This window comes from Hyaena hyaena, unplaced genomic scaffold (genome assembly GCF_003009895.1).
Source record: "Hyaena hyaena isolate Hyena2069 unplaced genomic scaffold, ASM300989v1 scaffold_446, whole genome shotgun sequence".
In the NCBI taxonomy this organism is placed as follows: Eukaryota; Metazoa; Chordata; class Mammalia; order Carnivora; family Hyaenidae; genus Hyaena; species Hyaena hyaena.
Window position 1 is genome coordinate 232,650 of NW_024081081.1, and position 27,989 is coordinate 260,638.

A 27,989-nucleotide genomic window follows, 5' to 3' on the forward strand; every position below is an offset into this window, starting at 1 on the left:
GTATATGTACATATATGTACACACATGCAAGGGAACATTAGTCATAAAAAAGGAGGATATCTCTTATTTATAACAACTTGATGAATATGGAGTGCATTACACTAAGTGAAATAAGCCAGAAAAAGACAAACACTGTATGGTATCAATTATATGTAAAAAGAAAAAGAAGGGGAAAAAGAAAAGAGAATAGAATGGTGGTTTCCGTGGCTGGTGGGAGGGGAAGATGGAGAGACGTAGGTCAAAGAGTAACACACTTTCAGTCATAAGAAACAATAAATTCTGAAGATCTAATGCACAGCACGGTGACTAGAGTTCATAATATAGTATTGTATACTTGAAAGTTGCTGAGAGTAGATCTTAAGTTATTATCACACACACTTGGGCACAAACACACACACACAAAGAAAAGAAAAAAAGAGTTAACTACATGATGTAATGGATGCGTTGATTATCTTAATCTTGGTAATCAATCCACAATATATAACAAGTCACCACATTTTACATTTTAAATATATACAATTATGTTTGTTAAGTATTCCTCAATAAAGTTAGAAAAAATTAAGTGAATTGGTAAGATGTTAAATATCTGATATGCTCAAAAAACGTAACCAGAGTTGTTAGAGCAGATTAAGGAAAGGTTCAGGCTGTTAGAAAGTGAGGTCAAGGAGAGACTGGGTTAAGCTTATTATGGGGGAAGGGTAAATAGTAGAGGGCACTCTAGAGTAGTTTGATTTTTTTCATCATAACTAACACCTAAAAATATCTTTACTTGGCACTAATTTAAAAATTACATATGTCTTTGAAATTAATATAAAATACTTTCATTGAGTTCAAAGAAAGAAAGAGAAAAAGTGAGAAAGAGGGAATGAAAGAGGGAAGGAAAACTTTGACTTACCAAAGCTTTTTCCACTACAATGTGAATTTCTAGGTATTGGGGTAATAGTTTTGGAAGAGTTGTTTTCTGGGGGAAAAAGGATTTATCAACTGTTAACATGTATTGAATTTGTTAAAGTCCAAAGACTGACATGTAAAGAAGGAAAAAGAATACATACAAAACTTTAATGAGAACTTAAATATAAAACTTAATTACAAATCAGAAAAGTTCATTTGAAAATGTATTCCGGGTTAAAGAAAGTCCCAGTGAGTTGCTAGAGTAATGTAAGAGTTTATGTTCTCTGTATTAATACTGAATGAGAAAAGAAAGTGAATATAAAGATATGTATTCTGTTGTCTTCATCTCATGACAAATCTACATTACTAGTTCATACTTGAAAAATTTTCAAGAGCTGTCCTCCTAAAGCCTATGGCAACACCAACTGTGGTGCACTAGAATCTTCCATTCATTCAGTACAGGGAATATTTGAGAGCTCATAGTCTACACATAAATTTGGTAAATAGTATTCCTTGTACTATTAACTATGTGGGTACACAGGAAAGAAAAATTACACAATATCAGAAATAATTCTGTACTCTCAGAGCATAGGCTGTATGTTCCATTTAGTATGATGTAATAATTCTTGATTGTGCCAGGTCAGTCATCTATAAATCATCAGTTTATTATATCATCACTTACTACTTTAAATCTAATTTTTATATAAGGTGTATTTCTACCACATTGAATTCCACTTTACATATAGAAATTATTAAAAACTCACAAAATTCTTCCTTGATCCAATTATATTGATCACTAGATACAAGAGTAACAAGGTTCAACAATTGGGGCTGTCATAAAATAGCATAGATTAAATGAGCAAATTAGCAAACTAACTGGACTTAATGGGTAGAGCCTAGATTTGACTTAGTTTGTTTAAATTCCCATAGGGAAGTAAAGTATACCTGTTTTGTATGACCTAGTTTTGTCATGATCTATTTGTCTATCTGATTAATTTCATATATGCAATTTTGTAGAAATGAAAGTGCTCTTATTTCTAATTTTCTCTCATACAATGCTGAAATACATGGGTTTGGTCTTCTAAACCTCTTTTATTATTTCTCTGCAATTTTTCAGCACTGACTAGTCTCATAACAATGGTGATCATATAATTTATTGTTCTAACTAGAATAATATGGAGTGGGAAAAGAGTTCACCAGAAATAAATTATATAATTACTGAAATTGATTTTTAGTACAATTTCATTACTTTGGCAGACCTAGAAAAATTTCTACTCAAAAGTTATTTCCAAAACTAGATTTCTTCTTATATACATCTGAGTACATGAACTCAAAACATTCCTAGCTGTTCTTTGATTGAAAATAGAAGAAACAAATAATTTGTCTTAAAAAATACTCATGTACTTTAATTTCTTATCTATGTCTACCTATAATGTGTCTGATATTTTAGAAAATCTTTTTTCAATATATTCTTAATATTCTCATTACATTGCTTATGATTTCATTCAAGGTTTCATTTTATGGTTATACATTTGAAATAGTTGACATTTTCAACTGACTCTTTAGTAAACACCATAATTTTTTTAAGTTTATTTATTTATTTTGAGAGAGAGGGAGAGAGTGGTGTGTGTGTGTGTGTGTGCAAAGGAGGGCCAAAGAGAGAATCCCAAACAGGCTCCATGCTGTTAGCCTGGAGCTCAATGTGGGGTTCAAACGCATGAACCATGAGATCATGACCTGAGCCAAAATCCAGAGTCAGACACTTAATGGACTGAGCCACTTTGGCATCCCTAAACACCTTAATGTTTTTAATTGGGAAAAATACCCTCTCTGCCCATAATGACATATCTTCTAAATTCAGAGAAAATTCTAGACAGAACATATTTCTAATTCTAGCTGTGTTTGAATTAAAAACTAAAAAATATTCCAGTTAAATATATTTTAGAGTTAATATTGCTTAGTCTTATCCAGAATATTCTCATTTGATCATTTTTTAAGTTTATTTATTTATTTTGAGAAAGAGAGAGAATACATGCAAGTAAAGGATGGGCAGAGAGAGAGGAAAGAGAGAATCCCGAGAGGATCCCGACCTGTCAATGTGGAGACTGACACAGAGCTGGATCCCATGAACTGTGAGATCATGATCTGTGCTAAAACCAAGAGTCTGATGCTAAGCCAACTGAACCACCCAGGTGCCCCTGATCGTTTTTTTAATGAGATCTAATGTGTCAAAAGTTTTATTCTATGTGTATGTGGTCCTGCCAATTATTTAGAACCTAAGAGAAAAATCACACGCTAACCTGCTGATATTTTTCCTTTTGTGTTCAACATTAAGCCCAAAAATAATTTGTATTTTTATTACTCTTACTATGCTTACATAAAAATGTATTAGTGTTTACAACCATGACTTCTACATTGCAACTTGATTGAATATAAATTACATGTGCACCATAACCAATTTCAAATGCATTTCTGCACAGATTTTATATTTTAATCGCAACATTATTACCCTGACATTTTTACCTTTCAAATTTATATCCTTCTTAATTAATCTTTAATAGTTAAACTTTAAAATGAACTTTAATAATATTCACTATAATGTCAGATAAGTCACCTTCAATAAAATGAACTTCAAACTCATTAATTCACTGAGATTACTTTTTAATTTTATTTTCTAAAAGTAATTATTGCAAAGTAGATCAAGAATCTCATGTACCATTAATCCAGTTTACCCCAATGATTACAACTTATAAAAAGCTGTAGTACATTATCAAAACCAGGAAATTGAATCTGTACAATGTATGTGTGTATATTTCTATGTTATTCTGTAATGTGTCCATTTATGTAAACACCATTGCAATTAAGACACAGATATATTCCATCATTACAAAAATCTGTAAAATTACATCCACTCCCAACTTCCCATTTATTTCTAACCTGTGATAAACACTGATCTTTCCCCTAAATCCAGGTTCATAGTGTCTTCCTTATAGTTAGTCTTAATCCAAATATCAGAGAATTTCCCTGTTCTCTGCTCCATGCCAAATCCATGACCTGTGCTAAAATGTGTCAAAAAAGTATAGGAGAGAGAGGGCAGGAATATCGGGAAGAGACAGATTTTTTCTAAAGACACAAAACAAAGTCCAGTGAAGAAATGCAAAAGTAAAGAGAAAAGGCATTACTCCAGCAAATTACCATTTACCTTAAACAAAAGATATCATTTAAAGAAATGTGAAGCCTCTGGTAGGCACACTAAAGCTAGCAATAGCAAAAACACACACAAACAGATCTATATTCTGACTATATTAACACAATCTTTAGGCTAAACTCCAGCAGAAAGGTATGCTCATCTCCAAGGCTAAAATTAATATTTAATTCAATATCTACTGCCTACTGCCTTACGTAACGTTCAGTTTCACATGAGAGAAGATATACACACAGGCAAGAAGAAAATGCAATATAAAAGCGATAGCAATCATAAGGATCAGACTTACACAGACACAGACACAGATGTTGGAACTATCAGAAGGAAGATTTAAAGCAACTCTAGCTTGGGGCGCCTGGGTGGCTCAGTCGGTTGGGTGTCTGACTTGGGCTCAGGTCATTATCTTGTGGTCCATAGGTTTGAGCCCCCCATCAGGCTCTGTGCTGACAGCTCAGAGCCTGGAGCCTGCTTCAGATTCTGTGTCTCCCTCTCTCTCTGCCCCTTCCCTGCTCATGCTCTGTCTCTCTCTCTCTCTCAAAAATAAACATTAAAAAAAAGTAACTCTAGCTAATATGTTAAAGGCATTGGTGGAAAATGTTAAACAATGCAATATGAAATATGTAATTTTAACACCAAATACTTCTACAGAACAACTACCTAATATGGAAAGTAGTTGGTTGTCCCTATCCATATGTGTTTATGCACATTTTATTATATCACTGAGTTTTTTTGAATTGTGTTCTTGATAAGTCAGTGTTTGTTACTTTGCAAATAGAAATAATCTTAAAAAAGAGAAAGAGTTTGCCTGTTTGCTTCTCAGAGGGGGGAAACACATTTTTATAATTTTCTCACTAACTTCTAGACAAAACCAATAATTGTCTAGTGAGAGTTTGACAGACATATCTTCTATTACTTTAAATAATATTTAGTCTAATTAATAATATATCAGCGGTGCCTGGGTGAGTCAATCAGTTAAGCATCCAACTCTTGATCTCAGCTCAGGTCATGATCTCATGATGATGAAATGGAGCCCCATGTAAGGCTCCAAACTGGACGTAGAGCCTGCTTAAGATTCTCTCCCTCACCCTCTGTCTCTCCCCAACTTGTGCACACAACCACATGCTCTCTCTCTCTTTCTCAAAAGAAAATTGACAAGTCACTTGTACATGAAAAATACAGAACAAAGCTCAAAAATGCCCCCAAAGAAGGATGCTGTGACAGCAGACATAAACTACAAAATACCTTCCAGAAATAAATATGGAAAACGGAAGTTTTGAAAAATACAAATTGACGTAATGAACATCTGTAAAATACTACACAAAACAACTGCAGGATATATAGAGAAACATATATACTAGAGTCAAGTGCACTATCTGAACTTGAATAAAGTCAGTTAGAAATAAGAACCAAGAAAGATATCTAGAAAATATCCAATTATGCACACTTCTAAATTTTCCATGGGTCAATGGTGAAATAACAAGGGAAATTTAAAAATATGTTACACTAAAAGCATAAATACATGGTATATAAAATTCAAGAAATGAAAATACATCAATTAAAATCAGGGTGAGATACTCCAAAAATTCTCCCCTGTATAAAAGCAACAAAAGAACTGGCAAAAGTGGTTAGACTCGACTTTTTCAGATCTCTAGAAATTAACAAATAGCTTGCAGCCTTCTTGGGAGTGTTTGTTCAAAAAAATAACTAGTCTGGGTAAAAACAGTGACATAGGTGGAATTTGAATTTGGCCTAGTCTTTTCTCTCATTAGTTGAAAAGTAACAGCAACATTTGCAGTGAATACCAGCAGAGTGGCAATCTCCAGAAAAAGCAGAATATGACCGGAGCATCTTCCAAATCTCATTTCCAAAGAAACATCATATCCTGACCTATTTTGTTCCTAGAAGACCTATTTTAAGTTTGTCTGTATTGACCTAAATCACATTTTACACAATGTGAAAAGCTCTTTTTTCAAAGGGGTTTGTTTTAAACAATAAAAGACTTTTTTTTTTTTAACTTTATAGTTGTCTGGGACAGTGAATCACCATGGGGCAAATAGTAGACCAATAAAGGAAAATCTGGAGAGAAAGATATCCACATGTAGCTTTGAAAAGCTATAACAAATTTCTGGGAATGTAGCAGACCACAAACATGTATCAGGGTAAATGCATGCCCAAGGCTGTATGCATACTTAGGAAAGACATGAAAAGACTCTAAAATCTCACTTCTGGGAGATCTTGAGACTGTGCAAGGATAAAGTGAAATGAAAGGCACAGTTGTAACTACCTGGCTGAGTGACAAAGGCATGTTTCAACATGCATGGAGAAACTCTCAGCAAAAACTGGGAAGCTTATGGTTTCCAAGCATTTAAAGAACTCTGTCTGATCATTAATCCACCAGTAAGATAACAGGATAGAAACTTCAGTGGCTACCCACAATACAGAATACAGTCTTTAGAGAACCAGTTAAAAAATTCACAAAGCAAACAACTACAATGAATATCAGCAATAATATTTGATGCGGGGGGGGGGTCTGATTTCCAGAGTTATCACATTAAATTACTTGGAATGAATAGTTTCAGTTTCAAAAAATTATGAGACAGGAAAAAGACCTAGAGTATCACCCATAAAAGACAAAAGGTTAACAATAAAAACTGTCTTTGAGGAAGATTAGATTTTGGACTTACTAGAAAAACACTTTAGGTATTAAGTTATGTATAAATAACTGAAGGAGAATATTTTATTTTATTTATAAACAATTTTTTATAGTTTATTTTTGAGACAGAGAGACAGAGCATGAGTGGGGGAGGGGCAGAGAGAGAGGGAGACACAGAATCTGAAACAGGCTCCAGGCTCTGAGCTGTCAGCACAGAGCCTGAAACACGGCTCAAACCCATGAACCGAGAGATCATGATCTGAGCCAAAGTTGGACGCTCAATGGACTGAGCCACCCAGGCACCCCTGAAGGAGAGTATTTTAATAATGTCTGACTAAATATGTAATGTCAAGAAAGGCATAAAGTTATTTAAAAAAACAAATAGATAGAAAACCTGGTATTAAAAAATACAATTGAAATAAAATACCCATTAGAGAGACTCCACATCAGATATGAGCAGAGAGAAGAAAGAATTGGGGAACTTGAAGACAGATCTTTTGAGATTATACAATCTGAAGAAGAGAAAGAAACAAGGAAAGACCGGGGCGCCTGGGTGGCTCAGTCGGTTAAGCGTCCGACTTCAACTCAGGTCATGATCTCACAGTCCGTGGGTTTGAGCCCCACGTCAGGCTCTGTGCTGGCAGCTCAGAGCCTGGAGCTTGCTTCAGATTCTGTGTCTCCCTCTCTCTCTGTCCCTCCATGCTCGCTCTCTGTCTCTGTCTCTCAAAATAAAATAAAGACATAAAAAATAATTTAAAAAAAGAAAAAAGAAAGAAACAGAGAAGGACCACAATAAACAAAATCTAATAGACCTATGAGGTTCTATCAGGCAGACCAACACACACATAATGGGAGTATCAGAAAATGAGGAGGTAGATAAAAGGGCCAAAGAATAGCCAAAGAACTAATGGCCCCAAATTTTCCAAATTAGGAGGAAAATATTAGTTTACACAAAAAAGCTTAGTGAACTTCAATTTAGATAAACTCAAAAAGAACTACTCAGAGAAACATCATAAGAAAAGTGCCATAAGCCCAAGATGAAGAGAGAAACTTGCAACAGAGAAGGGACTCATCATGTACAAGGAATCCTCAATAAGATTAATAACAGCTAATTTTTCATCAGCTATCATGGAGGCCATAAGACAATGAAATAAAAATATTCAAAATCATGAAGGAAAAACACCTGTCAAATAATTCTACATGCAGCCTACAGGTAAATTAAGAGTTTAATAATATACAAATGATTATCTATTTTAGAAAGATATACTCTAGTAGTATGTAAAGCTGTAAGTAAAAATAAAAGAGTAATTTTACCAAGGTAGAAGTAGCTTGACTTTATTTTATTGACTTTATTTATATAGTGACTTCATTCTTCCTGTATTTCTAAATTTTACCCAATAATATGCATTTTAGCTTGAATAAAAATAGAAGATAAGAAATGTTACATAATACAGTTTAATATGCTTGAAATACATTATTGTGTAATTTTCATGTATTTTAGATAGAATAAAGATGCCTTGTTATAAGGCGTATAAAGAAGATATCAAATTTGATATTTCTACTCCACAGATAAGTAGCTCCTTTTTTACAGTGAACAAAATTCTGCAGAAGTAATTTCATAGTATGTCCTAACATCAGAATTATTACATTACCTGTGAAATTAAATTATCGTGATAGGGTTGGTCTTTCTGCCAAATATTGCTGTAATTTTCTGCTAACAGTGGTATGTCTTGATTACCATTTTTCACTTGATAAACTATGTGCTCAAATCTTGCTGAATATTCCAATGGCTCAATTCCATAGCTGATGTTTTCAAACTGAAGGAATCCCCTGAATATTTAGAAATCAATGACATACAAACCCTAAAAAATGATCTTATCCAACTTGTAATCTAAAATGTAAAAAGACTTTAAATTTAAGTTAAATTTCAATACTTTATTAGGTATTTATATAATTTCAAAGAGCTGAAAGAAACCCTGTATAAACAACTAAAGGGAAGTGTTATAACTATGTCTCACTAAATAGAGAATATCAGCAAAGGCATGGAAATTATAGAAAAGAAATGAGTAGAAATCCCAGTTTGAAATATAGTAAAGAACACATTATAAACACACTTTATTTTTCTGTTTTCTTTCAGTCTACCATTAGTAACTGAGATACGTCTACCTTAGTTTTGCTCATATGTTAAATAACAACATACATTTAAAAGTATTTTGTATTACCTGTATAGTAGTCATATACATTCAAGATATATTAATTAAGACCAAGTATTTGTTGAAAATCAAGGAATTTTCAACTTTGTTGAGAAGTCCAGGAATAAAGATCATGTTCTTCCAAAGATTAGAATAAGGGAAAGCAGGTATATAGAATGTACCTCTAAAGAGGTGGGTATATATGAAAAGCCGCATTAAATGGACGCAAAATTTTCAGCGATAACATGAGTAAATTCTAGATATCAGGCAAACAAAAACAAAAGGAAGTTAGGGAGAGTCTTTTTTTGCTTTTTTGCTCTGGACCAGTCTTCCTCTGATAATATCTTTCTCTTGCCACTAACACTGATGAAAATCATTTATTCCTGCCCTTTACCTCTGAGTTACTTTCTTAATTAGTTGTTTTATGTCTGATACTGAGTACATCTAAACTGAAATAATACAATATGTAGCTATATAAATAACAAATTAATATCATTTTCCATAACTATTTGAGATAATTGATACTGCAACAATATTATTTATGTCTAAAATGTCATTTACTGAAACTATCCCCTTCTGCACAGTGTCTTTAAAAAAATGCCTGCAGTCAGAATTCCCTGGCATGATTTCATTTGAATGGGCAGTAAGAAAGTCCAGGTACTAATATTAATATTAAAAAGTAAGGCCATCATAAAGGAAACTTTCAAATTGGGTTCCTCCTAAACATTCCCAGATTTATGTCTGCTAATCACTAGTTTTCCATGTCAAAGATTCTATTACCTGAGTCCAGAACAGATGTTGAGTGTTGCAAGTGAATATGGAAAATTTGCAATATATCCTTGGTAATGGCAATGCATCTGCAAAACAATATAGAAAGGTAAATAAGTAAATTCTTTATGATTAAAAATGTATTTGCAAACATTACAGAAAATAAAAAATGTCAACATAATTAAGAATAAGACTGTGTATGTGTAGATTTATTAATGCAGATTTTCAAGGAAAAGGGGTTTCTGACAATCCTGTTTATTCTGTACCACCAAGATACCAATGAGTATTCTCTCAGCCTGGGTTTATCTCTCTCACATACCATTAAAATTTTTTTAATGTTTATTTATTTTTGAGAGAGAGAGACTAAGCATGAGCCAGGGAGGGACAGAGAGAAAGGGAGACACAGAATCTGAAACAGGCTCCAGGCTCTGAGCTGTCAGCACACAGTCAGACGTAGGGCTTGAACTCACGAACTGTGAGATCATGACCTGAGCTGAATTTGGAGGTTTAACTGGCTGAGCCACCCAGGTGCCCCATCACATACCATTTTTTTAAATTTAAATTTTAGTGAGTTAATATACAGTGCAATATTGGAGTAGAATTCAGTGATTCATCACTTACATACACTCTTTTTTAATATTCATCATCCATCTAGCCCTTCTCCCACCCACCTCTCTCCATCAACCCTGTTTGTTCTCTATTGTTAATAGTCTGTTGTTTATTTCTCTTTCTTCTCTTCCATCTCCTTCCCATGAGCTCATCTGTTTTGTTTCTTAAATTCCATATATGAGTGAAATCATGTGGTATTTGTCTTTCTCTGATTGACATATTTTGCTCAGCATAATACATTCTAGCTCCATCCACTTGTTGCAAATGACAAGATTTCATTCTTTTTTGATGGTTGAGTAATACTCCATTATATAGAGAGATCATTTTCTTTATCCATTCATCAATTGATGAACATCTGGGCTCTTTCTATAGTTTGGTTATTGTTCATAATGCTGCTATAAACATTGGGATGTATGCACCACTTTGAATCTGTATTTTTATATCCTTTGAGTAAATACCTGATAGTGCAGTTGCTAGATCATAGGGTAGTCCTGCTTTTAGTTTTTTGAGGAACCACCATTCTGTTCTACAGAGTGGTTGCACCAGTTTTATTTCCACCAAAAGTGCAAGAAGGTTCCCCTTTCTCCACAACCTCGTCAACATCTGGGGTTTTTGAGCTATTCTGACAGATGTGAGGTGATATCTTTGTAGTTTCCTTTTGTATTTCCCTGATGATGAGTGATGTTGAGCATCTTTTCATGTGTCTGTTAGCCATCTGGATGTCTTCTTTGGAAAGGTGTCTATTCCTGACTTCTGCCTATTTCTTTACTGGGTTGTTTGGTTTTAGGTTATTGAGGTTATTTGGAATTGTTAAGTTCTTTACAGATTTTGGATACTACTCTTTATCAGATATGTCATTTTCAAATATCTTCCCCCATTCAGTAGGCTGCCTTTTAGTTTTGTTGATTGTTTCCTTTGCTGTGGAGAAGATTTTTATCTTGATGAAGTCACAAAAGTTCATATTTGCTTTTGTTTCCCTTTGGTGACATGACTGGTAAGAAATTGCTATAGCTGAGGTCAAAGAGATTGCTGCCTATATTATCTTCTTGGAATTTGATGGTTTCCTGCCTCACATTTAGGTCTTTCATCCATTTTGAATTTATTTTTGTGTATGCTATACAAAAAGTGGTCCAGTTTCTTTCTTTTGTATGTTGCCATCCAGTTTTCCCAGCACCATTTGCTGAAGAGACTGACTTTTTTCCATTCAATATTCTCTCCTGCTTTGTCAAAGATAAATTGACCATATAATTATGGGTCCATCTCTGAGTTTTCTATTCTGTTCCATTGATCTACACATCTACTTTTGTGGCAGCATCAAAGTGTGTGGATGAATATAGGTTTGTAATATAGCTTGATGTCCAGAATTGTGATGCCTCCAGTTTTGTTTTTCAGAATTGCTTTGGATATTTGGGGTCATTTTTGTTCCATACTCATTTTACGATTGTTTGTTCTAGCTCTGTAAAGAATGAAGGTGGTATTTTGCTAGGGATTGCATTAAATGTGTAGGTTTATTTGGGGGGTGGGGGTATAGACATTTTAACAATGTTTGGTTTTGCAATCTATGAGGATGGAATACTTTTCCATTTTTTTGTGTGTCCTCTTCAATACCTTTCATAATTGTATAGTTTTCAGAGTGCAGATATTTTACCTCTTTAGTTTGGTTTACTTCTAGGTATTTTATTGTTTTTTGTGCAACTGTATATGGGATCAATTCCTTGATTTCTATTTCTGCTACTTCATTATTGGTGTATAGAAATGGAACACATTAGCACTTTGATTTTAAATCCTGCTACTTTGCTGAATTAATGTATTAGTTCTAACAATTTTTTGGTGGAGTCTTTCAGGTTTTCTACATAGAATATCATGTCATCTACAATTAGTAAAAGGTTGACTTCTTCCTTGCCAATTTGGATGACTTTTGTCTATTTTTGTGGTCTGAGTGCTGAAGTGAAGACTTCTACTAGTATCATAAATAACTGTGGTGAGATTGGAAATTCCTGTCTTGATCCTGACTGTAGAAAAAAAGCTGTTTCCCTCATTCAAGGTGATATTAGCTATGGGTCTTTTGCATATGGCCTTTATGATGTTGAGGTATGTTTCATCCATACCTCCATTGTTGAGGGGTTTTATCTAGAAAGGATGCTGTATTTTGTTAAATGCTTTTTGTGCATCTATTGAGAGGATCATATGGTTCTTATCCTTTCTTTTATTAATGTGATGTATCCCATTGATTGATTTGCAAACCTGTACCATCTCTTCAGCCTAGGAATAAGTCCTCAGTTATCATGATGAATAATTCTTTTAAAGCACTATTAGATTTGAGCTGCTAGTATCTTGTTGAGAAGTTTTGCATCCATTTGGCCTGTAATTCTCCTTTTTAGTGGGGTCTTTGTCTGGTTTTGGAATCAAGGTAATGCTGACTTCATAGAATAAGTTTGGAAGTTTTCCTTCCATTTCTATTTTTTTTGAACTGTTTCAGAAGAATAGATATTAACTCTCCTTTAAATGGCTGGTTGAATTCCTTCTTCGTCTCTTCTTATAGTGTTTGTTTTAAAGTCTATTTTGTCTCATATGAATATGGCTACTCCCACTCTCTTTTTGATGACCATTAACATGACAGATGGTTCTCCATCCCCTTACATTCAATCTGGAGGTGTTCTTTAGGTCTAAAATGAATCTCTTATAAGCAGCATATAGATGGGTCTTGTTTTCTTATCCATTCTGATATCTTATGTCTTTTGACTGGAGCATTTAGTCCATTGACATTTAGAGAGAGTATATAAAGATATGAATTTAGTGCCATTATGTTGCCTGTAGGGTTGGTGTTTCTGGTGGTGTTCTCTGGTCCTTTCTAGTCTTTGTTGCTTTTGGTCATTTTTGTTTTGTTTTGTCTTTTCTCCTCTCAGAGTCTCCCTTAAAATTTCTTGCAGGGCTGGTTTAGTGATCACAAAATCTTCTAGTTTTTGTTTGTCTGAGGAACTTCCATTCTGAGTGACCTCTTTGCTGGGTAACGAATTTTGGCTGCATTCCCCCCCACCCCCCCACCCCCATCTAGCACGTTGAAAATATCCTGCCACTCCCTTCTAACTTGCCACGTTTCTGTGGATAATATTGCTGCAAACTTGGTCTTCTCCTTAAGTTAAAAACTTTTTTCTTGATGTTTTCAGCATTATTTCCTTGCCTGAGTATTTTATGACTTTGACTATGATATACCTTGCTGACGATCAGCTTCTGTTGAATTTAATGTGAGTTCTCTGTTCCTCTTGGATTTTGATGTCTGTGTCCTTCCTCAGATTAGGGAAGTTTTCAGCTATAATTTGCTCACATAAACCTTCTGCCCCTTTTTCTCTCTCTTCATCTTCTTGGCCTTCTATAATATGGATGTTATTCCTCTTTAACAAGTTGCTGAGTTCTCTAAGTCCTTTATCATGATATTTGGCATTTGTATTCCTCTTTTTTTCAGCTTATTTTCTAGAATTTTATCTTCTGTATCACTGATTCACTACTCTGCTTCATCCACCCTGACAATCATGGCATCCATCAAGATTGTATGTAAATTGTAGCATTTTAATTTCAGCCTGACTAGATTCTAGTTCTTTTATCTCTGCAGAAAAGGATTCTCTGGTGTCTTCTATGCTTTTTTTCAATCCCAACTAATATTATTATAATAGTCATTTTATTTATTTATTTTTATTTATTTATTTGTTTGTTTATTATTTATTTATTTAGTAAGCTTATTTATTTATTCTGAGAGAGAGAAAGAGAGAGAGCGAGCATGAGGGACAGAGAGAGAGGGAGAGAGAGAATCCCAAGCAGGTTCTGCACTGAAGTGGAGAGCCCAATGTGGGGCTTGAACTCACAAACTGTGAGATTATGACCTGAGCTGAAACCAAGAGTCAGATGCTTAACCAGCTGAGCCACCCAGGCACCCTACAATTGTGATTTTAAATTCTAGTTCAGACATCTTACTTATATCTATGTTGATTAAATCCCTGGCCATGAATTCTATTGTCTGTTCTTTCTTTTAGGGGAGTTTCTCCATCTCGTCATTTTTTTCAGAAAAGAAAAGAGTGAAATAAACACACACACACACACACACACACACACACACACATACGACAAATAAAAATCAAAGAAAAAGCAAGAAACAAACCCCCTCCCCCCCCAGATCTTGGGTGTGTTTTGGCCTGTATTTTTAAAAATAACATTTTATGTTTATTTATTTTTGAGAGAGAGAGAGAGACCATAAGCATGGGAGGGGCAGAGAAAGAGAGGGAGACAGAGAATCTGAAATAGGCTCTTGGTATATGTGGCTCTGGCCTCCACTAAGTGGCACTGTTTTGCTAGCTGAAGGCTTTCAGCTTGGCCAGGGCCAATGAAGATGGCCTGGAGTCATGCTATAGCCCAAGAGCTGAATATTCCTGCCCTCCACTCTTTAAGGAAAACTCACAGAAGAGCAATTAATCAATCTTCTTGTGTCCTTGGCAGTCAGAATCCCCCGTTCAGCCTGCCTGTGGCCAAGCTTTTTTAAATTTCAAGAGCACAACTGAGTTTCAAAATTCCAAGTTATAGGGCTTTCCAGGGCACAGACCAGTGGTACTTCTCTGGGTGCTCCTCTCGCCACACTTTTTGTCTGCTTGCCCATGCGATAAAAGCAGTGGTGGGACTGTGCTGCTGTTCAGAGTTTGTCAAAACAGCAGAAAACAGGCACCCCATGCTTGCAGCCCAAAGCTGGATCAAGTCCCTTCTCTTATACCTGAAAACAGCACAGCACTTGGCACAAGCCTTCTTTGTTGCATCTTAAGCAATCCTCAGACCCTGCTCAATCCTGGAATTCTACCCCACTTTACCACTTGAACACCCTTAAGCCAGGAGCTTCTCCAATGGTAGTGGACTACTTAAAGTTCAGATTTTGTGCTCGCTGCTTATACTACTTTGTGATAGCTTCCTTAAGCCAGCTCCCTCCCTTTTCCCAGATCCAGAGTGATATCTCTCCCATTAAACTCTCTGCACCTCCTACTTTTCAAACAGTGGTCTCTTTTCTACATGTAGTCTTGCAATTTTGTTTTGTTTTGTTTTGTTTTCATTCAGACCTCTGGTTGCTTTCTTTAGTGTTCAGAATGATTTGATAACTATATAGCTGTGTTCAAGGGATGAGACAAGCTTAGTGTCACCCTACTCCTCCACCATCTTAAATCCACTCCTCTCACTTTTTTTTTTAGGTACAGCAATCAGTCATAAAACAGGTCAATTATACAGAATAAAATTTTTGTATTAAATTGTCATCATGGAACAAACATAACCCAATGGTAATGATATGGCCACTTCAAGAAAGAAACATATGATAATAAATATCTAAGACATCTAAAGCTTACCTTAAAATATGAAGACTCTGAATGCAAAAATCCAGTTTCATTATATGTATAAACCAAAAAGTTCTGGGATAAGAAAGAGCTAAGAAAAAAAAGGACAGTTGGTCATGAATTTCATAGGATTATAAACATTAATATAATAAAATAAATGTGAAATATACATGATTTATATAATAATATGCTTTAATTAGAGTAATTTTAGTGTGATATGACAATTTAAATTCATGGAATTAGTGTATTAGAAAATTCAGATTTTCTTAACCCTGGAATAGACTGAAATCCTCTGTATCAGTGTGTCCTCTTCATCGAACATGTATCTACTGAGTGCCTACTGACAGATCCTCTTCTAGGCATTAGAATACAGCAGTAAACAAAAGACAAAAACACTGGTTTTCATGACAGTAAGGTACACACCCTGCTATCATGTTAAATGTTAAGCATGTTATTAAATAAGGCCTGGGTGAAGAAAGTTGATTGCAAAGTGTGGATAAGCTGGCATAGAAAAGTTCACTGCATAGATTGAGTAGAGACCTGAAAACAGGTCACATGGAATTGCATAGAAATGTTACTCCAGACAGAGTTAGGAGAAAATCCAAAGACCATGAGGCCAAAATTGGCGTTCTATATATAAAGAACAGCTAGGGGAAGATGTGACTGGAATGAAATGCTGTTTGAAGATGAGAGACAGTAGTAAGAGATGGTGTCACAGAGATGAGAAACCATTAGAAGACTGTGAACAAATAAATGATATGATCAGATCAATACTTTATTTAAGTAATCTCTGCACCTTATGTGGGGCTCATACTCACATGATTAAGAGTCTCATGCTCTTCTTACTGAGCCAGTCAGGGACCCCTCAAACCAACATTTTAGTAGATGAGACTGATTGCTATGTTGAAAATTATCTGTAGGGCAAGTAAGTAGAAGCAGAGAGAACAGTTAGGCTATTACAGTCATTCAGGCAAGATATGATTGTGACTTGAGCTAAGACAGTTAGCAGTAGCAGAGGCCCAGTTATGGATATATTCTGAAGACTGAACACATGGAATTTAATAATCCACTGGGAGATATAATCCATTCGAGAGAAAACAGAAAAAAAAAAAAGATATCAAGGATGACTCCAAGATTTTGTTTTCAGAAACCAGAAGAGTAGACTTGCCCATTTACTTAGATGACTACAGGAAGGATACATTTTGAGGAAGGATCAGAAGTACATTTTGGATATGTTAAGTATGAGAATTCTAGCAAACACTTGATTATCAAGTAAGTAGTCAGATAAATGAATATGATGTCCATTGGAGAGGAATAAAGTAGAAATATAACCTGGAAGTAAGCAATATATAAATGGTATTTAAAGCTACAAGAAAGGATGAAATAACAAGGTGATTGAATGTAGCTAGAGAAAAACAGGATTCAAGAAAAGTACCATGGAGTGCTCTAAGATTGGAAAGATGAATGAGAATATAAAAATCAAACAAGTTGAAAAAAATAAACAAACAAAACTGAGAGAGGAAGTACAATGGTAAGAGTTAAACCAGACTTCCACAGTGCTCTGGAAGTCAAATGAAGACGGTATTTTCTGAGAAGATACTGATAAGGTATACAAAATGCAGTCATTTGGTGAAGAAAAATGAAGACTAAAAATAACTGTCATTCAGAAACATGTAGATCATTGAGGGTCTTATCAGAAAACACTTCAAAGTAGTTGTATATACATTAAAAGAGTTTAATGAGTCATGAATTAGGTGGGAACAGTCATGAATGAAGTGGGGAGTTTTCTTTAGCCTTGTTCAACTACAGAGATGGCAGGCAGACAAAATGCAGTTGTTGCAAATATATATTTTCAAAGATGCAGGCAGAGAAAAGGCTGTTTGATTCCACTTGCATGAAATGTTGAGAAAATGCAAATTAGGAGACAGAAAATACATTGATTGTTCCTGTAGTTGTGGGTAAGTACAAGGATTAAATATGAAACAGCATGAGGCTCTTATATGGGATATGAAATGTTCTACAATTGACTTATGGTTGATGGTTGCAATGCTGCCTATGGTGTAAAATTATGGAATTATACATTTGAGTGAGTTTTATGATACATGAATGTACCCAATAAAGTTGTTAAAAATAAATACATATATAATTAATACATTCATAAAATGTATGCCATTAATTGAATTTTCCACCAATAACCACTTGAAGTGTAACCATGTTTGGTTCCACATCAGACATATTTATTTAATACATAACTTGCAGTTCTTGGGTTCAATGGCTTTATACTTAATTGAAGACTTACAAATAAGTAGCTTATTTTTTAATTTGAAAAGAACAAGCTAGAAAATTAAAATATAACACTATTATTCATCGTTCTTCTCTTCTATTATTCAAGACTTAATTAATCTTAATTGAAAAATAAATAGTCTACATTATATTGCATTCTTTAATTTAAACAGTGTACAAAAATATGTAAAAAGTAAAATCTAAGCTTTAATGGAAAATTATATCTTACTGTTTCCTGAGATGCAGAGTGTATGGTTTTCCAGCAATTGTAATGACATAAATCACCTAAAACAAAGCAAAAACATAGAGATGATTCCATAAATAGAAATATATAAACTGAAACACTATTTTTCTCTCATGTAAATGAAACAACTCATTTGGGGGACTGGGTTCAAGATAACAACATCAGAAGATCATGAACTCATGATCCTCCCATGGGTACAACCAATATACAACTACATATGGAGTAATTTATTCTGAAAAAAGACTAGATCTGGATGCACAGAGATTCTACAGATAAAGACAAAAAAGACAGCAATGAGACGGAAAGGAGAGGGAGAAACACCAACTTGCCAAACAAAACAAAACGAAACAAAACAAAACCCACTCAAGCAGAGTCATAGGGAGGGGACACAAAAATAGTGAGGAATCAGAGGTTTGGGCTATACAACAGATTGCTAAATTGTTAGACCCTACATAAGAAGGATGAGCCCCCTAAATGCTGGGGTCTGAAAACCAATGGAGATTACATCCAGGAAAACTACAGAACTGTAGAACATGGAGAACCCACTCTTAAAGGGATCACATGCAGAATCACTAACACTGAGACCCAGAGCAAAATTGCTAAATTGAAAAACATCTAGACCATATGTGAAGAAGACTCATTTACTAAACTTAAAGCATAGAGAAGCAGTAAACTGTTGGAACTTTCTCTGGGGACAGAGAAACTGGTTGGTACCATATCTGCAACATCATCCTACTTTGCTAATATAAATGCTCATGGGCACCATTTTAGAATATCTCTCTAAACTGCTACAGCCTTTGGGCACACCCAACTAAGAGCCATGACCACACTATGGCATCACAGCCATACTTTACAGTCATGCCAGGCACCAGCCCCACTCACCTTTGGGCCTCAGTGCAACCGTATGATGCACCTGTGCTGGGTGCCAGCTCTGCCCACCCCTGCACTGCAGATAGTTGTGCAGAGCATATACAATGATACCCCTTAAGCATATTACTATAGTGGTCAGAGGGGACTGTGCTTTGAGGCTTCCTGTTGCAACTACAAAAAGCTGTTTCTTCAAGATTAGGAGAGGTAGTTGATTTGCCTAATACATAGGAACAAACACAGAGAGTCAGGAAAAATGAAGAGTCATGCAAATACACTCCAGATGAAAGAAAAAAAAAACATAAGAAAAAGACACTAATGAAATGGAGATGAAAATCAACCTGATAAAGAGTTAAACGTAATGATCATATAGATATTTACCAAACTTGGAAGAAGAGTGGATGAACACAGAGAGATCCTCAACAAATAAGAAAAATAAGAAAGTTTCAAACAGAAGTTAAAGAGCTAAAGAATATCACAACTAAACTGAAAACTACACTAGAGGAGTTCAACAGCACACAGAATGAGGCCAAAGATTGGATCACTGAGCTAGAAAACAAAGCAGCAGAACTCATCCAGAGAGACCAGGAAAAAAAATTTAATGAAATAACTAAAAGACCTTTGGTACAACATCAAGGGGAATAATACTTAGATTATAGTGATTCCAGAAGGAGTGGAGAGAGAAAGGGCCAAAAAAATTATTTGAAGAAATGACTGAAAATTTCCCCAATCTGAAGAAGGAAACAGACAGGTCTAGGAAGCCTAGACAGTCCCAAATCAAATAAACTCAAAGGGATCCACAGAAAGATATAATACAATTAAAAGGGTTAAGGTTAAATAAGGACTCTTAAAAGCAGCAAAAGAAGTACAACGTACTACATGCAAGGAAATCTCATAAGTTTAATCTCATAAATCAGCATATTTTTCAGCAGAAACTATGCAAGCCAGAAGACAGTAACATGACATATTCAAAGTGCTGAGTGGAAAAACTTCTAATCAACAATTCAGAACGGAATAAGAGATTAAGTTTTCAACTTAAGCAAAACTTAAAGGAGTCTATCACCACTAAAATGGTCTAAACAGAAATGTTTAAAGGACTTCTCTAAACTGAAAAGAAATGACAGCTAATAACAGGAAAACGTATGAAAGTACATTAGAAAAGGTAAATGCATAGTGAAGGTAGTGGATCAATCACTTATAAAGCAGGCATGCAGGTTAAAAGAAAAAAAAGCCAGTAAAATTAGCTAAAACCATAATAATTATTTACAGCATACATAAAATAAAAGATGCAAATGTGCCATAAAAATATAAAACACGAGAGGAGGAGAAAAATGGAAAGTTTTGGAATATGTTCAAATTTAAGTTGCTGTCAACTCAACTCATATAACATAGAAAGTCATATGTAAACCTCACAATAATCACTCATACATACAAAAAGTAAATACACAAAAGAAAATTAGACAGAAATATAAACATAACACTAACAAAATACATCAAACCACAAGGGAAGAGAGAAAGAGAAGAAGAAAGAAACAGCCAGAAAACCTTTAGCAAAACGGCAATAACTACATGTCTATCGATCATGATTTTAAATGGTTGAATGGATTAAAAAACAAGACTTATATGTGTTCTACCCACATGAGACTAATTTCAGAAGAAACAACAAACACAAACTGAAAGTGAAGGGATGGAGAAAGATATTCCACAGAATGGAAACAAAAAAGCTTGCATAGCTATATTCATAGCCAACAAATTAGACTCTAAAACAAGGACTATAATAATAAAGAAAGACATTACAAATGATAAAGTGGTCAATTTAACAAGAAGATGTAACATTTATAAATATATATGCACCCAACATGAGAGCATCAGGACACATAAAGAAATATTAACATGTAAGCAGAGAAACTGAAAGCTATATAGTAATAGTAGGGAAGTTAACCTCCACTTACCTCAATGGATAGATCAACAAGATAGAAAATCAATAAGGAAGCATCAGTCTTAAGAAAGATTAAACCAAAAAGACTTGATAGTGCTACACAGAATATTCCATCCAAAAGCAACAGAATATGCATTTTTCTCAAATGCACATAAAACATCCTCCAGGACAGATCACATGTTAGACCGTAAAGCAAGACCCAAAAATCAAGAATACTGCAATCATATCAAGCATCTCCTCCAAATGCAATGGTATAAAATTAAAAATCAATTAGAAGAAGAAAACTGGAAAAACCACAACTATGTGGAGATTAAACAACATGCCAGTAAACACTCAATGGGTCAAACAAAGAAATCAAAAAGATGGGTGGCTCAGTCGGTTAAGCATCTGACTCTTGTTTTCGTCTCAAGTCATCATCTCATGGTTCGTGGGTTCGAGCCTGGCATTGGGCTATGCACTGATAGTCTGGAGCCTGCTTGGGGTTTGCCCTCTGCTCCTCCCTCACTCGTGCACACACACTCTCTCTCTAAAAATAAATAAGCAAATATTTTAAAAGAAAGAAATCAAAGAAGATAATATCTAGACACTAATGAAAGCAGAAATACAACATATCAAAATCCTTGGGATGCAGCAAGAGTGGTTCTAAAAGGGAAGATCACAGCAATACAGTCCTCTGTGTAAATCTAAGTCTATATCTGAAGGAGTTGGAAAATAAAGAAACAAAGCCCAAGGTCAACAGAAGAAAGAAAATAATAAAGATCAGAAGAGGCATAAATAAAAAGAGACACAAAATGGAAAAGATCAATGAAACTAAGAGCTGGTTATTTGAAAAAATTAAACAAAATGGACAAACCTTTAGCTAGACTAAACAAAAAAAATCAAAACCAGATCAAAACAAACAAATAACAACACAAAAAATAATACAATAATAAAATCAGAAATGAAAGAGAAGTTAAAACTTACAGTACAGCAATCTAAAATATTGTAAAAGACTAATACGAACAATTACACACCAACAAACTGGACAACCTGAAAGAAACGTATAAATTCTTGGGAACATAAAATTTTCTAAAACTGAATCATGAAGTAATAGACAATCTGATTACTAGTATGGAGACTCAATCCATAATCAAAAATCTCCCAACAAACAAAAGCCCAGGATCATATGGATCACCATGAATACATTCAGAAGGAAAAAAAAAAAAAAGATTTAGCATGTATTCTTCTTAAAATCTTCCAAAGGCTTGAAGAGGAAGAAACACTTCCAAATACATTTTGTGACTACAGGATTACTGTGAAACCAAAACCAAAGAAGGACACCATGAAAAAGAAAATTATAGGCCAATATCTTTGATCAACATAGATACAAAAATCGTCAAAAATATTAGCACACCAAATTCAACAATATATTAAAATGATCACACACCAAAATCAAGTGGGATTTATTCCAGGGATGCAAGAATGGTTCAACATCTGTAATCAAAGTGATATGCCATATTAACAAAATGAAGGCTAAAAATCATATGATCATCTCCATAGATGCCCAAAAAAGTATTCAATAAAATTCAACTCCAACTATGATAAAAACTGTCAGAAAAGTGCTTATAGGAAAAATGTACCTCAGCATAATAAAGGCCATAGATGACTAACTATATTATTATTTATTATTCTAATTAGTAAGAATTTATTATTCTAGTAAATCTAGGATTAGGGTGATAAGATTAATGTGTAGGATTGGCTTTTTGAAAGGAAAAAAATGAAGACTACATTCTGAAAAAATAAATGATTTAGGATTGTTAATTGTATACATTAATTGCTTCTATTTAGAAAAAAAAACCATAAAGTTTACAGGTCAAGATAAAAGACATGGCTGTAGACTTACATTGTACACCAATTATAATGAAATAACAAATTTACATTGTATATAGGTATATATGTAAAACACACACGCGTGCGCGCACACACACACACACTACTGTATTCACCTAGAGCCACTTAGCAATTCTTGACATATAAAACTGAGGAAGAAAGGGCCCACGAAACAAGTTAGCGAGGGATGTTGTCACTCCAGGAATAGGAGTCCTAATGAAACAGGACTGAGTTATAACAGTGACAGTCAGGAACGAGAGAACTTAGTGTATGTTTACAGAGTCAATGGCAATCTCCATAAAGGCAGACAGACACCTATTCCAGCAAATGCATACTTTCTTTCCAGGACAAATCAATTTCAGGAAAGATCTCTGATTTAAAGCTGGCACAGAGTCTGCAAGCTTGGGAGAGGCCAGTGATGCCTATGACTGGAAACGCCTAGAAGTACCAGAAGCACACATCTCAGAAGACCAGATGACTAACAACCCAGAACTGAGGCAAACCTTGCCTTGTCATTCCTATAAAACTACTGTAGTTTATTATAGCAGACCCAATGCATAATCTCAGACCAAATGCAAAACAGAAACAAAAGAAAGTTTGACAGAATCTCAACTAAAATGGCAAGTACGCAATAAAAAACAATTTAACTTCTGAGGAATGTCTACATCAGGAAGAAAAGATATCAAATTCAGCAAATGAAAGAAATGATTCCCAAGATAAATGTAAAGCAGTAAGACAGGATCTGAAATATAAGTACATTTAATATCCTTAGAGAAATGACAGGATATATTATAGCTAAAAATTAGAGATTACTTGTAATGGAATACTATTCTAAAAATTTCTAACACTTAAATGGGCATTTATCATATGCCTAACACTATCCGAAGAACTTTATTTTTTTCTAAAAAATATTTTTGCCCACACAACAGCTGTAATTTTCATTTTGAGGAAAAGAGACTAACTCTCTCAAGATAACATATTTAATACATATTAGAGCTTGACAGACTATATACTTTACTGCCATATTACACTGTTAACAGGTGAAGAAGAGTAAACAGTTCTTACTGAAATAAGAAAAGACAATTATAGAAACGATCCAATCATAGATCATATAAATGAAAATGTTAATGTTGATTTTTAAGTAAATTATTATTATGAGTAAGAGATTGGATATATCTGAAGCATGAATTAAAGCAATGAATCTGAAGCAAGGTTGAACATCAAAGCTAAGAAAGTTTCTGAGATTAAATACAAAGTAATCTTATAAGTGGAAGATATGCAAGAATAAGTAAGAAAGAAGCTCTTTCCAAAACTTGGAACATCAGCTAATGAGAATTTATGTAGGCAAATATAAAACAGCAAAGAAACAAGGGTTAAGAATATATTTCAAAATTGCTGAGAAATGGAGATTTAGGTATGCTTATTTCATTTACTCACTATGGGTCATGTGGGAAGTTAAATATTAAAAAAAAACTAACAAAAAGTAAAGGACTTTGTAAAGTCAATCATCAGAATTCTAAGGAAGAACAAAGTTGAATTAATCACTTTGCTCACTTTCAAGATCTTCCATAAAGCTACTATAATTAAGACAGCATAGCATTGGCCAAAAGAGAAAGAACTTAGAAATAGACCCACAAAAATAAAATCGACTGACTTTTTTAAGGTGTAAAAGCATTTCAGTGGAGAAATGATAGTAATTTCAATTAATGGTGCTGTGAAAATTGGAAATCCATATCAAAATGATGAAACTTGAGGTGTCTGGGTGGCTCAGTTGGTTAAGCATCTGACATTGGCTCAGGTCATGATCTCACAGTTTATGGGTTTGAGCCCCGTGTCAGGCTCTGTGCTGCCAGCTCAGAGCCTGGAGCCTGCTTCAGATTCTGTCTCCCTCTCTCTGCTGTCCCCCACTCATGCTCTGTCTCTCTCTCAAAAATAAATTAACATTAAAAAAATTTTTTTAAATGATGAAACTCAACCCAGACTTCACACCTTACACAAACATTAAAAAAGTATCATAGGCTTATTATAAATCTTCTCTAATAAATCACAGAAGGAAAACTATGTGTACTTAGTGTTGGTAAGTTTTTGAATATGAAAGAAAAATCACAATTCATTAAAAAATAACAATAAGTTGGATTTGATTTTATTTAAAATAAACATGTTCAGAAAACATCAACATCACACACAGCTACTGTGAGACAATTATGGATCAAGATAAAAACAAGACAATACCACAACTGTTTTTAAATATGGACAAAATATAAACATCTTCCAAGCCAGGAAAAAAAAAAAAAGATCAAATAAGCCCTTATTGGGCTTCCATGAGCAGCTGTTGCTTCTTAACCAATTACAACTTTAAGATTGTTCTAGACTTTCCTTCTCCTAGATAAGATTTATTAAGATACACAATCATAGAATTACCTCTACTTCTTGTGCTGCATCCAAACCAGAGCAAAAGTCTGTTTCTTCCAAACCCCTTAAGCCTATCTGATTAATGACTTTCTAACACCTTCTTGCTGAGATGCTCCATGCGTCCCGTGGTGTGTATATTCTTTCACCACAATAACCCTAACTTGTTTTGACTACAGGTATGTTCATAATGGTCTTTGGCAGGAAGGCATTGACCGAAAGAAATAAACCCCTGTAACTGTGGTCCTCATCTGAGAATATTCTTCCCAGTATTATACCAATAACAGCACCATGGCTTCCACAAATATACTTAGATAAACCTTCAAAGGTTGGACACCTTCTGCATAATTCCTGTAATATCTCCAAATCCAAGAACATTGCTTTAGTGGAATGTGTGATTGTCATTCAAACTGAAAGTCCATGAAAAAAGAATCCTTCGTATATCTAATAAAAATTTTTTAAAAGACTTGGGATAATAAAGGATTAAAGGAAGAAAACAAGAGAGATAAAGGATGTCTACTATCAAATGTAGTTTTCCTCAAAGGAAAACATTAGCATACTCGATCACAGGGAAAAACAGCTTACAGAATTTCATACGTAGAATACAAAATGTAGACAGGTACTGAACACATTAGGTAAAACTATTTCATGTCCTGCAATGTTGCCACATGCTTTGTGACAGGCAATTTGAAGGAAACAGTTTGAAATTTAAAGTGACCATGCAATGACAATGTACAAACAGAAGTAAATCATAAAAAAAAAACTTTTATGCAACAGAAAGTATTTTACTCATAAAGGAATTGGAGTTATAAATTAACGATTAGATTCTGTGTCCTGAAACTTACAGGTTTGATGCCCTTAACATTTTTAATCTTTTTTTCTAAATACATGTGTCTGTGTATGTATGTGTGTGTGTGTGTGTGTGTGTGTGTGTGTGTATCTATCTGACTTAATACAAAGGTAAATAAAAAGAGCCTTAAAATTTTAAATCATAAAACAAATATTCTTGATCGTTTACCTGCTTCTGTAAATCTCCAGTCTCATTTAACTTTATCTTCCATGGAACCATGACATGCAGTAATCTTCCTTCAGAATCTGCAGTAAGAAAATGGGTGTTTGTGGGGTTTTTGCAACAATCTTCTCAGTCAAGCATGGGCTCTTAATTCTGAGTACATGGGGGGTTTCAAATTGAAAGTAAATTTATATAGATGTGCTCACCCTCCTTGGTGCACAGCTTTCACTAGATTTCCAGTGGCACACTTAAAATGGCTGAGATGCAAACAAATAAACAAAAAGTAGACATCACAGTTCTACGGGACCATCCTGTTCATCTCCAGAACTATGTCAGCGCCCATTTCCTTGGGACTCTGGGGAATAAACCGAGGGCAGAACTCACCCCTCTAAAACCTCTGGCCAGAAAGACTGGCTTCATTTCAACTGCTAAGACCCCAGACCCCATGAAGCGGAGAGTAGATACCTTGGCTAACATCCTCAGTCGCCTACCCTGGCCCGGGGGTGTGTGTGTGGGGGGGGGGGGGTTGTGGAGAGATGCTGGGGAAGGCACCAGCAGGGGATCCGGAAGGGGAGGCCTTAGGAGTACCACAAAGTAAATTGCTCTCCTGGCAGAGGCCAGCCCTGCTTCGAGGCGAAAGGAGAAGGAAGTCCAGGCTTCGCAGTCTTACCCAGGAGGGCGTGCAGTCCTCCAAGCGCAGAGAGCAGTGCAAAGAGAAGGAACATGGCTGGGCCAAAGCGCGGCGTGCACCACCAAGGCTGAAGGCCGTTGGGCAGCTCTGAGGCTCGCGGGCAGGAGGCCGCTGAGGAGTCCAGCACGGTGGCCCCGGCCCTGCGGGTGAGGACTGCGCCTGCTTTCAGCTCGAGCTGGCTCCTCCGCAGGGCTTCTGGGTGGATCGGCGGCTTCCACTGGTCCAAGGAGAGGAAGCCCCAGACACAGGCTTATGCCTTTGCACATAACTCATTTGTTCCGGCTAAGTTGTCATTGATTAAATTTTTCAATAGCGATAGAGGGGCAAAGGAGCGTGATTTGCTTCTCTGGTGAAGTTCTTGGTAATTTTGATTCTCTAGGTCATGGTTTTGTGCCATGTTTTTCATTTGCTCTGATGGAGGAGAGAGAGGAAAATAAAGATGTTGGCCGCTTTTACAAGAAATTACCTGCTTAAATCGTGCTACGGCTGACTTTAGTATCTTTGCAAATAAGGAAAAATCAAGAATATTGACTTTGATCCTGGATAAGGCAATCAAAAAGCACTTTTCATCAACTGTGTGCCTTTTCATACAGTATTAGATTGTAATGAGTTCAAGAAAGGGAAAGGACACTTTAACATGCAACCTAAGTGTTTTGTTAAGTGTTACTATAAGCACTAGCAGGAAGCTGCAGAGATGGGGAGGCAGCAAGGCAAACAGGAGATGTGTCCTGGCTGGACAAGAGCATGCAATTATCTTTAAATATTCTAGGAGAGGGGCGCCTGGGTGGCTTAGTCGGTTAAGCGCCTGACTTTCGCTCAGGTCATGATCTCACGGTTCGTGGGTTCGGCCCCGCGTCGGGCTCTGTGCTGACTGCCAGCTCAGAGCCTGGAGCCTGTTTCAGAGTCTGTGACTCCCTCTCTCTCTGACCCTCCCCTGCTCATGCTGTCTCTCTCACTCTCTCCTAGAAATAAATAAAAACATTTTTAAAAAAAA

The 27,989-nt window shown here is 35.2% G+C and overlaps 1 protein-coding gene across 1 annotated transcript in view; it reads right to left on the minus strand.

The window, feature by feature from the left end:
- The window catches only part of ADAM18 (ADAM metallopeptidase domain 18), a 122,700-nt gene extending 95,713 nt beyond the window's left edge, over positions 1–26,987 (minus strand). The window contains exons 1-7 of the mRNA XM_039253397.1: positions 26,975–26,987; positions 26,311–26,387; positions 18,194–18,249; positions 15,694–15,772; positions 9,722–9,798; positions 8,402–8,579; positions 896–961 (exon numbers count right to left, since the gene is read on the minus strand). Of these exons, the coding sequence (XP_039109328.1) occupies positions 896–961; positions 8,402–8,579; positions 9,722–9,798; positions 15,694–15,772; positions 18,194–18,249; positions 26,311–26,361 (507 nt within the window). The 5' untranslated portion in view covers positions 26,362–26,387; positions 26,975–26,987. The remainder of the gene's footprint in view (positions 1–895; positions 962–8,401; positions 8,580–9,721; positions 9,799–15,693; positions 15,773–18,193; positions 18,250–26,310; positions 26,388–26,974) is intronic.
- Positions 26,988–27,989: the final 1,002 nt, after the last annotated feature.